This window comes from Zootoca vivipara, chromosome 13, assembly GCF_965207765.1.
Source record: "Zootoca vivipara chromosome 13, rZooViv2.hap1.1, whole genome shotgun sequence".
NCBI lineage: Eukaryota > Metazoa > Chordata > Lepidosauria > Squamata > Lacertidae > Zootoca > Zootoca vivipara.
In genome coordinates, this window is record NC_142596.1 from 32,629,353 (window position 1) to 32,642,291 (window position 12,939).

Here is a 12,939-nt window from a genome sequence, read left to right on the forward strand (position 1 = left end):
TGAAACATATCACAAGTTTAGCACTCATTTATGTGCTTTTTGGCTGCAGGAAAAAAAATTGTTTGCAGTCTCCTTAACCATGTAAATTGTGGGAGAAAGCTGAGAAATTTTGGGACAGTATACCAGCATACAATTCTTTACTGTTATTTTCATGGAGGGACAGAAGCACGTATGTTACACCATGCCCCACTGACATAAATGTAATTTAGGGCAACATGCTGGCATTATCTGTCTAAAACAGTGTTTCCCAACCTTGTGCCTCCAGATGTTTTGGGACTACAACTCCCATCATCCCTAGCTAGCAAGACCAGTGGTCAGGAATGATGGGAATTGTAGTCCGAAAACAGCTGGAGTCACAAGGTTGGGAAACACTGGTCTAAAAGCCCCAGTTCCATAGAGCCTGCGTAGGCAAACTAAGGCCCGGGGGCTTCATCCAGCCCATTCACCTTCTAAATCCGGCCCATGGACGGTCTGGGAATCAGCATGTTTTTACATGAGTAGAATGTGTCCTTTTATTTAAAATACATCTCTGGGTTATTTGTGGCGCCTGCCTGGTGTTTTTACATGAGTGGAAAGTGTGCTTTTATTTAAAATGCACCTCTGGGTTATTTGTAGGGCATAGGAATTCATTCTTCTTTTTTAAAATATAGTCTGGGCCCCCACAAGGTCTGAGGGACAGTGGACAGGCCCCTTGCTGAAAAAGCTGGCTGACCCCTGCCATAGAGCAACAGGTTCTCCAGTGTAAAGGGAACATTAGAAAATGGTAGACAAGAGCTAGCATTACAGTCCGGATAACACAACTACAGAGTAAGGGTGTGCGGGAGAATGTTGCTGAATGTTAATCTTCAGTCCACCACCTGATGTTGGGAAATGCCTTCCCTACGTATAGACTGGGTGGTGCAGGGCACCATGGCGCCGGCCTGCCAGGAGGGCGCCGCGAGCTGCGCCCGCCCGCTGGCCGGCCGGTCCGCTGCGCAGCTGCGCCCTGCCGCCCAATTTCCCAGCGTGGTGGGCTGCCCGCCCACCCGCCCACCGCGCTGGGAAACAGGGCGGGAGGGCGCCAAAGAGATCGCGCTGTGCCTGACCCCGCCCACCGCGCTGGGAAATGGGGCGGGAGGGCGCCAGAGAGATCCGGCACACCATGGCGCGAGGGGCGCTTAAGACGGCCCTGGCCTTCCCCCTCTCCCCCAAGAAAAAATGATAAAGTAGTTCCTTCCCCAAAGAGAGAGAAATAATGTTCTTGTCCCCAATTAGGGTGCAGAATTTTGAGAGACCAATTGCACATAGTTCTAGCCTGCACCTCTATCAGCAGCAGAAGCAGCTGGCTATAAGGGACAGAGCCATTCTGCTAGCTTTCTGGCAAGTGGTCCTTACCAGGGAAGAGAGAAGAAGAGGCAAGGAAGTGGGGGAATCTGTGCATTGCAATTGCAATGGTAGAGCCAATCTGGTGCTCACTTCAGTGCATTTGCATCTCACTGAACTCACCACCACCATACCCCAATCCCTCCTGGTAAGCAACAGTGACCCACATGCCAGGAAGCGAGTACAGAGGCTCCCCCTCACCCGCCACGAAGCTTCTGTTCAGCATGCCAATACTTCAATATGAGAAGCTCCAGCGACCAACTTGAGTTTAAGAAAGATGCCTTGTCGTGCTAAAAGAATTCCAGTGGTTCATTGTGCAACCGTATTACATGTCTACTCATATGTAAATTCCATTAGAATCAATGGAGCTTACTCCAAGGTGAGTGGATTTACAAATGTCATTAAACATTTCTTAGTTTTTGAACTTTTACAGCAACCTAACCTTGTAAGAATAGGAAGTCTGCTTTTACCAAATAATTGTGGGCGGTGGAGGAAGATAGAGTAGCCCTTGCCATTTATTACGATGCTCAAGGTTTTGGAGTTGATTTACATTGAGCAGCTCCACTTTTGACTTTAATTGTCAGCTTGGAGTTGTCAAGACATAGCTATATCTTAAATTTGCATTGCATTGGGGGGGGGGGTATCTCTGCACTTCCCACTTTCGTCTCTTGATCTTGTCTTACGGAGTAATTGAGCTCCATTCTAATTTTCTTCCGCAAGCAGGGTGCGCCCCTTCCAAGGAAGTGAGTTATGTGTATTCAAGAGGTGTGTTGTATGAATCTTGTTAAGGTTTGCTGCCTTATAGCCTGCACTGATGGAATATTTAATCAAAGAAATGAGTTGGCAGTTATGATGTACAACACGGTAAAGCCTTGTGGTGTGTGTCTTCACCGCCAATTGAGAAATGGGTGATTTCGTCATTCATCAGTGCCAGACTGACAGCTTTGTATAACCTTCTCCTTTCTTTCTTTTTCTCTACCCTTAAAAAAACTTATTTATCAAGATTAAAGATATTTTAAATCAACAGTTTCTTTGCAGATATATCATCTTTATTTCCAAAGTGGCCAAGATTTTTCATCATTTAGTAGCAGGGGTAGAGTAGAGAACTTCTCATTCTGACTATGAAGCATTTTGGATTTTCCATGCAACATTGTTTAAACACGACAATGTTGAGAGCTAAAACACAACTTCCTTTACCTTGATTTTTAATTCTGTGGTTGACAGTCATCAGTCGACCTGGCATCAATCAAACAAGCTACCTCAACTATTTCAACACCACTCTGCAAAGATAGCAGGTAACATCTACTGCCCTGCCCACCTCTGGCCTCTGACCCCGCCTACCACTGGATAGTGCCCAAGAACAAATGCAGCCTTCAAACCCCACCCCCAAAGGGGGGGAGCTTTGCCACTCCTGATCTAAGGCATGCATCCATACCAGTAATTAGAAGAACACCAAAGGAAGCTCTACGTCTTTTATTGGCAGGGCAGACATTATCATTTGCACTGCCAAATTAATACCATTCTAATGGTAACTATAGATTCCCATTAGAAGGGCCAAATACCCCAGGCTTGGCTATAAAATTTCACCAGGGAACTTCATGAGGCTGCATGCCAAAATCAATAACCTGCCATTTTTTAAATTAAGAGACAAAATAAATGTTAGAGGAAAGTCCAGTAAATTAAGAAAATTACCTTCTAGAGAGATTGAAAGTATTGATTTTAATGTTCAAAATATGTGAACTCTTTGTGGCCTACTCTTTGAAGGCAATTAGAAACTGGACAGTTAATTCAACAGAAGCTTGAGAGAGAGAGAAATCGATGATTATACTATGGGCATATTATGATATTTGTCATTAACCCAAAGCCATTTCTATCAAGTGACCAAGGTCTCTGATTTATCTGTTCAGCATGCACTCTGTTTGACTAAGGTGGGTACATAGTAAATTTGATTAAAGTTACAGCAACACTGTTGTCTAGAGCTGAAGACAGATGTATAACAAAACAAGATATTGCTCCGGTCTTCCTTCATGTCCTGAACTGTCTGGCGCCAAAAGGTAGGCCAATAATATTGGCCTGCTATCTGCACTTTCTAGAATCAATTTTCTGGAAATGCTTTCCCAGCTGGAGAACTAGATCTTTACAGGGCTTTTGTCTTGTTTCAAATGTATTTGCTATTTCTGAGTTTTTTAAAAAATTATCTTTAGTGTACAGTGCCCATTTAATAAATCAATAATATTAATAATAAGTTTAGGACTAACTTTGTCTGTTATTTTAAGCTGTTTTAATCTGTTTTTAATACTGTATCTTATTGCATTTAAATATTAATATTGTGTTTTAATTGTTGTAACCTGCCTTGGGACCTTAGGGTGAAGGATGGCTAATACATCTTAAATGCAGCATCAGCAGCAACGCAAATTGTACTTCGGAGAAGACAACCACAGGATCATGCTGTTAAAGCCATATTAATATATGAATTTAAATAGTTGGAGGCTTTAAGAAGCAAACAAAAACACCTCATATTAATGCAGAAACAGGACATAAGGGACTTATGGGTAAATACAAAAATACAAAAACACAAAAGTAACAAAGACCAGAAATAGCTGCATCCATCTATCTCTTGTTTGGGAAGAAGATGGACATAAGTTCGTATATGGCAGGACTTTTCTTATGATCTGACGACATACCACTGAAGCATGCACTGGCTGAAAGTCTTCAACAATGGTGCTGGGAACTGTTAGGAGCCCCCCGTTCTTCTCACAGAGCTACAGTTCTCAGAGTGGTTTACCAGTCAATTCCTCTCCCCAGAGAACTCTCAGTTCCCAGGATTCTTTGGAGAAGGCACGAATGTTTAAAATGGTATGATACTGCTTTAAACATACAGTGCAGGTGGGGCCTGATAGCTGGGTCATCCAGCATTTGCTCAAAAGCCTCTAATAAGGAGACCGGCTCCTTCAGAGGCAGGCTGTTTCACAGTTGAAGAGATGCTCTTCCCAAAGGTTAGACGGAAGCCCCTTTCTTGGAATTTACACCCATTGTTCAGTCCCTAGCCTCCAGACCAACAACAACAAACCAAATCTGCTCCATCATCTATGTGACAGCCATTTAGGTATTTGAAGATGGCTATTATATTGCCTTTTTTGGTAATCTCTTGTCCAATTCCCCCAGACCTTCCCCTGGACTCCATCTTCAGGCTCCTTCACACAGACCACCCCAGACCCTTCTCCATGTAGGGTTTATTTTATTTTCTTACATTTATATATTCCACCCAAGGGACATACATACATACATACATACATACATACATACATACATACATACATGAGCCTTTGATTGGGCCCAGACCTCCATAGCTAAAGCAAGGTGGTGGCCTAATGCAGCATCATGTCTGTGTACAACTACTATGTGTGAAATGAAGCTCAGGGGTTTTTTTAAAGGGAATAATACAATTATATGTTGAGTAGATTTGTTTTTATACTAACAAAGGCAATTGCTATAATTTACTCACTAGCTAAATGCCCATTGATGACAATGTGAAGGGAAGACTTTCATATTTGAGAAGACTCCTTTAGCAGGGAGGTGTGCTATGTCCTCTGTGCATAATGAGACATCCCCATGTGCATGTCTACACACACACACACACACACACCTATGGCACATACACAACCTTATGTCAAGGCTGGAGGGTGGGTCTGGCATTCACCTGAACAATATCCCCGAACACAAAATTTTGCTGATTTGTTCACTTATACTTAAGCTTGCCATACGTCAGGGAAATTCCTGATTTCTTGGTTTTGGGGTGTAAAAATGGCGTCAGAGGGGAATTTTGCAATTGGCAAAATGTCAGGGAAATCCTGATGTATGACAACGCAATGGGAAAAGCAGCGGAAATAGCTCCAAAAGCTGTCTCCCCCCCCCTTTTTCTTTTTTCTTTTTTACTTCTTGAAATATGGCAACCCTACTTATACTGGAGAAAGCAAAAAAGTGTCCTTGGGACCACTACTGAGGTCAGGTCTGAGCCTACTTCCTGCTTTCCAGCTCTACCCAAGGTGCTGCTTTTTGGTCATGCTAACCAGTAGCCAGGGATTCTGGGAGTTATAGTTCAAGGACATCTGGGAACCCAAGCTGAGAAAAGCAATGCTAGGAGAGAGATGTTCTGCTCCAAGATGCAGGTAGACAAACAGATGACAGACCATATGCTGTTTCCTTTTACCCTAACAGCATGTAGCGTTGGGGAGGGATAGGAAATTTGAAAAAATTAAATCATTCACCACAACAAATTAAATACTTGAGTGGATTGGATAATTCCTTACTGGGGGAGGGTGGGATTGCTTCTGGTATCGTGGGTTGGGTTGGATCTCATGGGGCTTTTCTGACTTCTGACTATTACGTTCCTAACAATTCTTGAATGATAGAGTGAAGCCTCATCTAAGCTCTGGAATGAATTATAATTGGCAGGCACAACTCCACGTTGCCAGGGACAAGAACCTGCCCTGGAAAATGTCATCCCCGTTTTGAATTATTTGCCCAAACTTGCAGTCCTTGTTGGGAGACATTTCCTTGTCCCCATCAGTAGCAGGCGGTGATGTGGTATTAAGCACAGGGAAAGGTACGACCTGTTGATCAGCCTGAAGGCCATGTTCAGTTCTGAACAACCTTTGGTACAGGTAGATCATTTCTACATACAATCACACACTCTACCCTTCATCTTGGACAAGCAACAGGCACTATTGGAGATAAAGGATTCATTTCAGTCAGGCAAAAACACTAGAGGGGTATGTCCTGGGGAGAGGGGCCATGGTCTTGGGAGGGGCATATTCTCACACACCTTGGCATGACAGCCCCACCCCTGATCTATGCACAAAGGACTACTAAACATTGGGGGGGGGGGATCCAGGGAAAATGTGACACAGGGATGTGTCTTTTTGACACTAGCCTCCTGTCTTCAGTAATGTGCAGCTCTTAATCTTCCAAATACAGTCATACCTTGGATCTTAAATTCCTTGGTTACCGAACAAATCGGCTCCCGAACAACTCAAAACCGGAAGTGAGTGTTCCGGTTTTCTAACGTTCTTTTGGAAGTCAAACATCCGACAGGGCTTCCTGCAGCCAATCAGAAGCCACACCTTGGTTTCCGAACGTTTTGGATGTCGAACCAAGTTCTGGAATGGACTGTATGTAGCCAGTGTCATGAACAAAGATAAACCATGTGTTATTAAGATCCAGACAACAATGAGCAGAGTCGTATGAGTAGACCTATTGAAATTAATGGCCATGAGTTAGTTGTGCCTATTAATCTCAGTGGAATTGCTCTGACTAAAACTGCACTCCTCAGTGTACCATTTTTCCTTTCTTAAGCAAATAAAATGCATGCCAATTATATACTTAGCAACACTGACACTCAACTTCCCAAGTGTATTAATAGATATCATGGAATGCAAGAGAAACACTATTTGGGGTGAAGCTGTTCCAAAACACCCACAAAATGCATGGTATCTGCTTACCTGCATAGAATTCTGGACTATAGACAGCACCCACCACTGGATTTAATTTCCAACCTACAGTAAAGACATAAAAAACCAAAAAAAATGCACTAGGGTTATAGTGTGGGTTCATAAATATTACAGATTGCTTTGTTTATTTGTTTTTAAACGTGACAGCTCATAAAAATGGTTGTAACTGAAAGCAGTTATACGCTTGATGGCAGTTTGGAAGAGATGGTCCAAGGGGTATCCCTTTAATATCACCTGGATATGCAAAATGAAACACAAATAGCAGTAAATTATTGGGATTTAATTTTGCTGCTGCTGTTTATTTATTTTATTTCTCCTATTATATACATAAAAATATAATGCTACCATTGTGCAGCCCCCATTAGAAGATTTGTAGTGTTCCATCATAATCCTGGATTTGCACAAAATCAAGGTGGGGGAGTCAAAAGAGAAGGCAAGATGCACAACAGCAGTGGCTATGACAAGGGGGAAGGGGCAGATTTGAGTACATGGAGAAGGGTGTTGGGGAAAACTATGTTGTGCTTGTTGGTTTCTGTGTTATTTCTCTTTGTTAAAACGAGTTTGTTCAACGCTAAGAACAAAAACTCCAAATGGAACGAACTCCCCCTCAAATGTTTCCCCATCCCAGCTTTACTCAAAACTCTGCTATTGTTTAAAAGTTCTGTTTTCCTCTCAATGTCTTTCCATCCCAACTTTACTCAAACCCCTGCTATTATTAAAAACGAATTCCCCCCTCCAGCCTTCTTCCCTTCTCACTGTACTGAAAACTTCTCCCATTTCTCAGCTTCCTCATGTGTAGATTAAATGTAGTAATTTAGAAGTGATACAGTCATACCTCGGGTTACAGCCGCTTCAGGTTGCATCTTTTCGGGTTGCACTCTGCGCCGAACCCGGAAGTACCAGAATGGGTTATTTCTGGGTTTTGGCATGCTTTGCACATGTGCAGAAGTGCTGAATTGCAACCCGCACGTGCGCAGACACGCAGGTGTGGGTTGTGAATGCTGCGGGTTGCGAATGAGCCTCCCGCACAGATCATGTTCGCAACCCGAGTGTCCACTGTATTTTATCACCAAACAAACACTCATATATGGGCAACATCCATCAAAAGAATGGAATCTTCTCTAACTGGACAAACAACTTATGGGCTTCCTCTTAAGATTGCATTCATCTGAAAGGTACAGTCACATAAATCATAGTGGGGTGTGCATGCAAAGGGGACTACAGAATAGGGAGGAGACAGTGACATGGAAATGGGATTGGACTGTGTATAAGGGAGAGTTGAGAAAAGGATGGAAGAGGAGAGGAGGAAAGGGCTGAAAGTGAAAAACAGAGTGCCCCCCAAAAAGGGGAATAGATGACATGGTCACGGGGTAAAGATGAAAGCAGAGACATTGAAGGATATGCAGAATAGGAGGGGATGGTGGCTTCCTAATTGGGCAGAAGGTGAAAGAGGTGCTTAGCAGTTGTAGTGTGTGGGAGGAGGAAGATGTAGTACATTACCATGTGGGTGGTAGGAGGAGGGGGGCAATGGACATGGGGTGAAGGTGGTGCAAAGCAGGGCTGCAGAACAGAAGTGACTTCAGAAATGGGATCGGAAAGATGAAAAGCAAACTTAGCAGTTGCATGGAGGAAGGTTAATGTGGGGCGAATGGCAGGGGCGTTGGTGAGCGGCACAAACAGGTGTAGATGTGCATGTTTTCAGCTTTAACTATTTATTACATTCTTTAGAGAACTTAAAAGTCTGTTTTGGTATTAAGCGGTTTATAAATGAATGCAGTCTACCAATGAAATAATAATGTCAACTTTTTAAAAAGTCTGTTTTATATTTAATTTTGTGGGCGTGACTTGTGGACGTTTCATTTTGATGTAAACCACTTTGAGGTTATTTTTTGATAAGATAAAATGATAACGGCAACAGCAACAACACCATGGTGAAAAAGATCAACTTTGTTAAAGCAAATTACATTTCTCTGCAAAAGGGCTATAAAATGATGAGGTGGGTGTCAGCCAGGGAAAGGGCTTTCCTAGTTGTGCTTTGCTCTCTGTGAACGTCTGAAGAGCCTGGGTTGCTGGTTCTGGCTAAAGGTCCATCTAGTCCAGCATCCTGTTCTCACAGTTGCCACCCAGATGCCCCAATGGGGAGACTGCAAGAAGGACTCAAGCACAAGAGCAACCTCTCCTCCTGTGGTTTCCAGCAGCTTAGTAGCATTGCTGCCTTTCACCATGGAAGTAGAACCAGGGCCAGCTCTAGGGGTAGGCTGGGTGGCGTGGGGCGCCAGGGCACTGGGCCGGCAGGGGGGCGCCTCGTGGCAAAGCCTCGTGGAAGCCGTGCTGTGTGCTGCGCCCACCCACTAGGGCGGGGGCGCTGGAGCGACCTCCGCACCACAGCGCCAGGGCGCCCGACCTGCTTGAGACGGCCCTGAGTAGAACATTGACTGTTAGGGTTAGTAGCCATTGACAGCCTTGTCCTCCATGAATTTGTCTAATCATCTATGTTAGGGGTAGTCAACCTTTTTATACCTACCGCCCACTAATGCATCTTTCTTGATGGTAAAATTTCCTTACCTCCCACCAGTGCTCGATGGAAGGAGGATCCAGCTTGTGCCATAGAACCCCCTACCGCACACCTAGATTCCTGAAACGCCCACTAGTGGGCGGTAGGGACCAGGCTGACAACTCTTGGTCTATGCAACCCTTGATTTCATCTACTAAGAATGTTTGCACAGACTGCTCAGTTTTTTTACTGCATGTTCCACTATTCCACTTTTGTCTTTTTCTTATTATGTTCCTGCCATCTGAATTACGTTAGTGCGGTCTTCATTGTTAAATTTTATCTTATTTATCCTCTATGGTGCCTAAAGAATAACAAAGATCTTATAAATTTAATAACAGAATAAAACAAAGTGTTTAATTTCAAAAAGCTTAATTTTCCAGAATACCATTATAATTTTATTTCCTATCAGTATAAATCCAAGATATGAGCAATTTGGCAGATTTTTCACACCTGTCAGCCCTTTCTGTCAAAAGAGGTTGAGAGATACCCACGGATTTTAAGTTATACTAATGGTGCCTCAATTTGTCCAAGACAGGAGATGGGTGGGTGGGGAGAGAGACTATTCTGGAAGATGCAGATCGATGATCTCAGCTGAAAGTCACTCTCATATTTCATTTTCTCTCCAGTCCCGATTTGATGGCTGTATCATCTAACTTGGTGAAGCTCACACAGGAAATACTTCATTCATCATGAAAATAACAGCAATTAAACTTTACTTTGTCTTGTCAATGAGGTATGTGCTGGCCCATAACTGTGTGGGTTAATCAAGTGTGAGGAGAAGCTTGACATATACGAGTGAGGAACTGCCAAGGAACCCAGTGTTAGCGGCTGGAGGAGGTAAATTCACCACCGTGGGTGTAATTCTATGAATTTGTCTTTCTGTCACAACACTCATCTCTTCAGGTTGAAACTTTTGGAGGAAGGAGGTGGGGGAGAAAAAAATGTCCTTCATGCAGACGTAAAGAAAGAGCAACTGAAGGAGGCGAGCGAGGCAATAGATCAGCAACAGAACATGTGCTCAGCATTCAGAATGTGCCAGGTCCAAACACTTGGACCGGGGACAGAAAAAGTCAGCTAGCAGGGCAAGCAAAGACCCCGTGGCCAGAGGCCCTGGAGAACCACAGCCAGGTGGTACAGGCAGTGCTGGTCTAGATGGACCGGTGCAGTGGTGGTTGGTGCCCAAATGGGTCTGGTAAGGTGAAGGGCAACAGTAGGTGGCACCAGAACCAATGGCGGCCAATAACAACTGATAGGCATTCAAAGAGGATGGAGGATGAAAACATTCCATTCAAGAAAGAATCCAAAGGAGCAAGGCCAGTTAGATCCACCACATCTCAAAGTTAGGGCTGGGAGAAATCCCTGTCTGAAATGCTAGAGAGCCACTTCCAAGCATTATTCATAGCTGCCAAGTTATCCCTTTTTTAAAGGGATTTTCCATTATGCTGAATAGGCTTCCTCGTGAGAAAAGGGAAAACTTGGCAGCTATGAGCATTATTGCCAATATTAAGCTAGATGGACCAATATCTGACTTGTTATAAGGCAACTTCCTATGTTCCTCTGTGCACTTTAAAAACATAACAAAGTGATGCAGTAATGTGAAAGCACAGCTATTTGAAGGGTGCTGGGAACTGTTAAAAAGGTAAAGTGCCCCCTGACCATTAGGTCCAGTCCTGATCGACTCTGGGGTTGCAGCGCTCATCTGGCGTTATTGGCCGAGGGAGCCGGCATACAGCTTCCAGGTCATGTGGCCAGCATGACAAAGCCGCTTCTGGCGAACCAGAGCAGCACGCAGAAACACCGTTTACCTTCCCTCTGTAGCGGTACCTATTTATCTACTTTGATGTGCTTTTGAACTGCTAGGTTGGCAGGAGCTGGGACCGAGCAACGGGAGCTTACCCCGTCACAGGGATTTGAACCGCCGACCTTCTGATCAGCAAGCCCTAGGCTCTGTGGTTTAACCCACAGCACCACCTGTTAGGGGACCCTTATTCTTCTGACATAGCTACAATTCCCCAAGTAGTTTACTAATAAATCCCTCAAAGCAGAGGACTCTAGGAACTGCAGTGAGGGGAACAGAGGGGTCTCTTAATAGCTCTCAGCACCCTTAAGAAACTACAGCTCCCAGGATTCTTTGGGGAGAGCAATAAGAGTTTGAGGTGGTATGATACTGCTTTAGAAGTATAGTGCAGATGGGACCCCTGTCTCCCCACTCTCAGGTACAGAGCACAATAATGTCATATCTGACTCATGTGTTGGTTCCAAAGCATTGATCCAATCAAACATTCTGTCTTTCTCTCTGTCCCCTTCTAAATGCCCCAGGAATGACATGCAGGCAGCCCCCTGTTTATGTGTGTTCAATATGTGTGCGACCTTGTATACATGCATTGCGCTGAACCTGGAAGTGACCTGGAAACAACATAAAGACATCACTGAAACATCGCTAAAATGGCAGAATGGAGTGAGATGGGGGCAGGGCAGGGCAGGGCAGAGCAGGGATGGAACTGGGCTTTTTCAGTGGGTTTCAATTATATGTGATTTCACCGACAAGTGCGGTACCTTGGAACCAGGGCTTTTTTCAGGGGGCTCAGTTTCTGCATCTCTCAAGTGGGTTCGGGCACCTCTCAGGTGGGTGCCATTGCCGTTCTAAGAGAAAGAGGGAGGTGCCCATGGTGCGTTTCGGCACCTCTTTTTCTAGGAAAATAGCACTGCTCGGAACGTAACCCCTGCATAAATGAGGGGCTGCTTGTATTTCAGAAATGCTTGGGCAAAATGAAATTATGACTATTTGCATAACTTGGACCAAATATACACAGATAGAGGTGGGGGGGGGGGAATAAGAGGGCTTCCCCTGGAAAAAGCAGAAGAAATTCCAGAGCTTCCTCAACACCATGATTTACTGTTACAAGCTTAATAACTACATGTCAAGCTGCAAGTGCTTATTTTATTTTACTTTTCATTTTACCACAATGGGGAGAGATAAATATGACAGGGCCATTAAAAAAATAAACCACCTGCTTCTCTTTCCCCCACTTTCGATGATGGAAACCATCTCGTTAATGAGCTCTGAAAAGTAGGGGGAAGGGGGGCAAGAAAACCAAGGTCCATCTTATCTCATGGCTGCCTCTGCTGGTGAGGGGGAGCTAGCTTTATTGATCAGCTGTGTAAAGTTTCCCTTTCATCTTTTATAACAGGGTTATGGACACAGGCCAAGTGGAAAGTTCCGATATGTCTAATTCCGAAGCTTCAAGAAGCACTCAGAGGCTCAAACCAACTCCAGAAAAGCCAACGAGGGAAGGTGGTGGTTGTAGTAACAGTTTTCTGCCACAGCAGAAGATGGCAGAGCAAAGAAAGTGCAGAGTTGCTTCCAAAGCAAATTGGTTATGACTAGGGTTGCCATATTTCAAAAAGTGTTGAGCTTTTATAACACTTGCAACATGGGTTGCCATACCGTACATCCGGATTTTCCCGGACGGCCGAATCCTGGCTATGTCCAGGAAAGGCAGATGGGTAATA

At 44.2% G+C, this 12,939-nt stretch overlaps 1 protein-coding gene across 4 annotated transcripts in view; it reads right to left on the reverse strand.

The window, feature by feature from the left end:
- The window catches only part of RBFOX1 (RNA binding fox-1 homolog 1), an 882,054-nt gene that overhangs the window by 96,079 nt on the left and 773,036 nt on the right, over nucleotides 1-12,939 (reverse strand). For all 4 annotated transcript variants that reach the window (XM_088656526.1, XM_035132149.3, XM_088656525.1 and 1 more), the window contains exon 9: nucleotides 6,864-6,917. In XM_088656526.1, coding sequence (XP_088512652.1) covers nucleotides 6,864-6,917 — 54 coding nt within the window. The remainder of the gene's footprint in view (nucleotides 1-6,863; nucleotides 6,918-12,939) is intronic.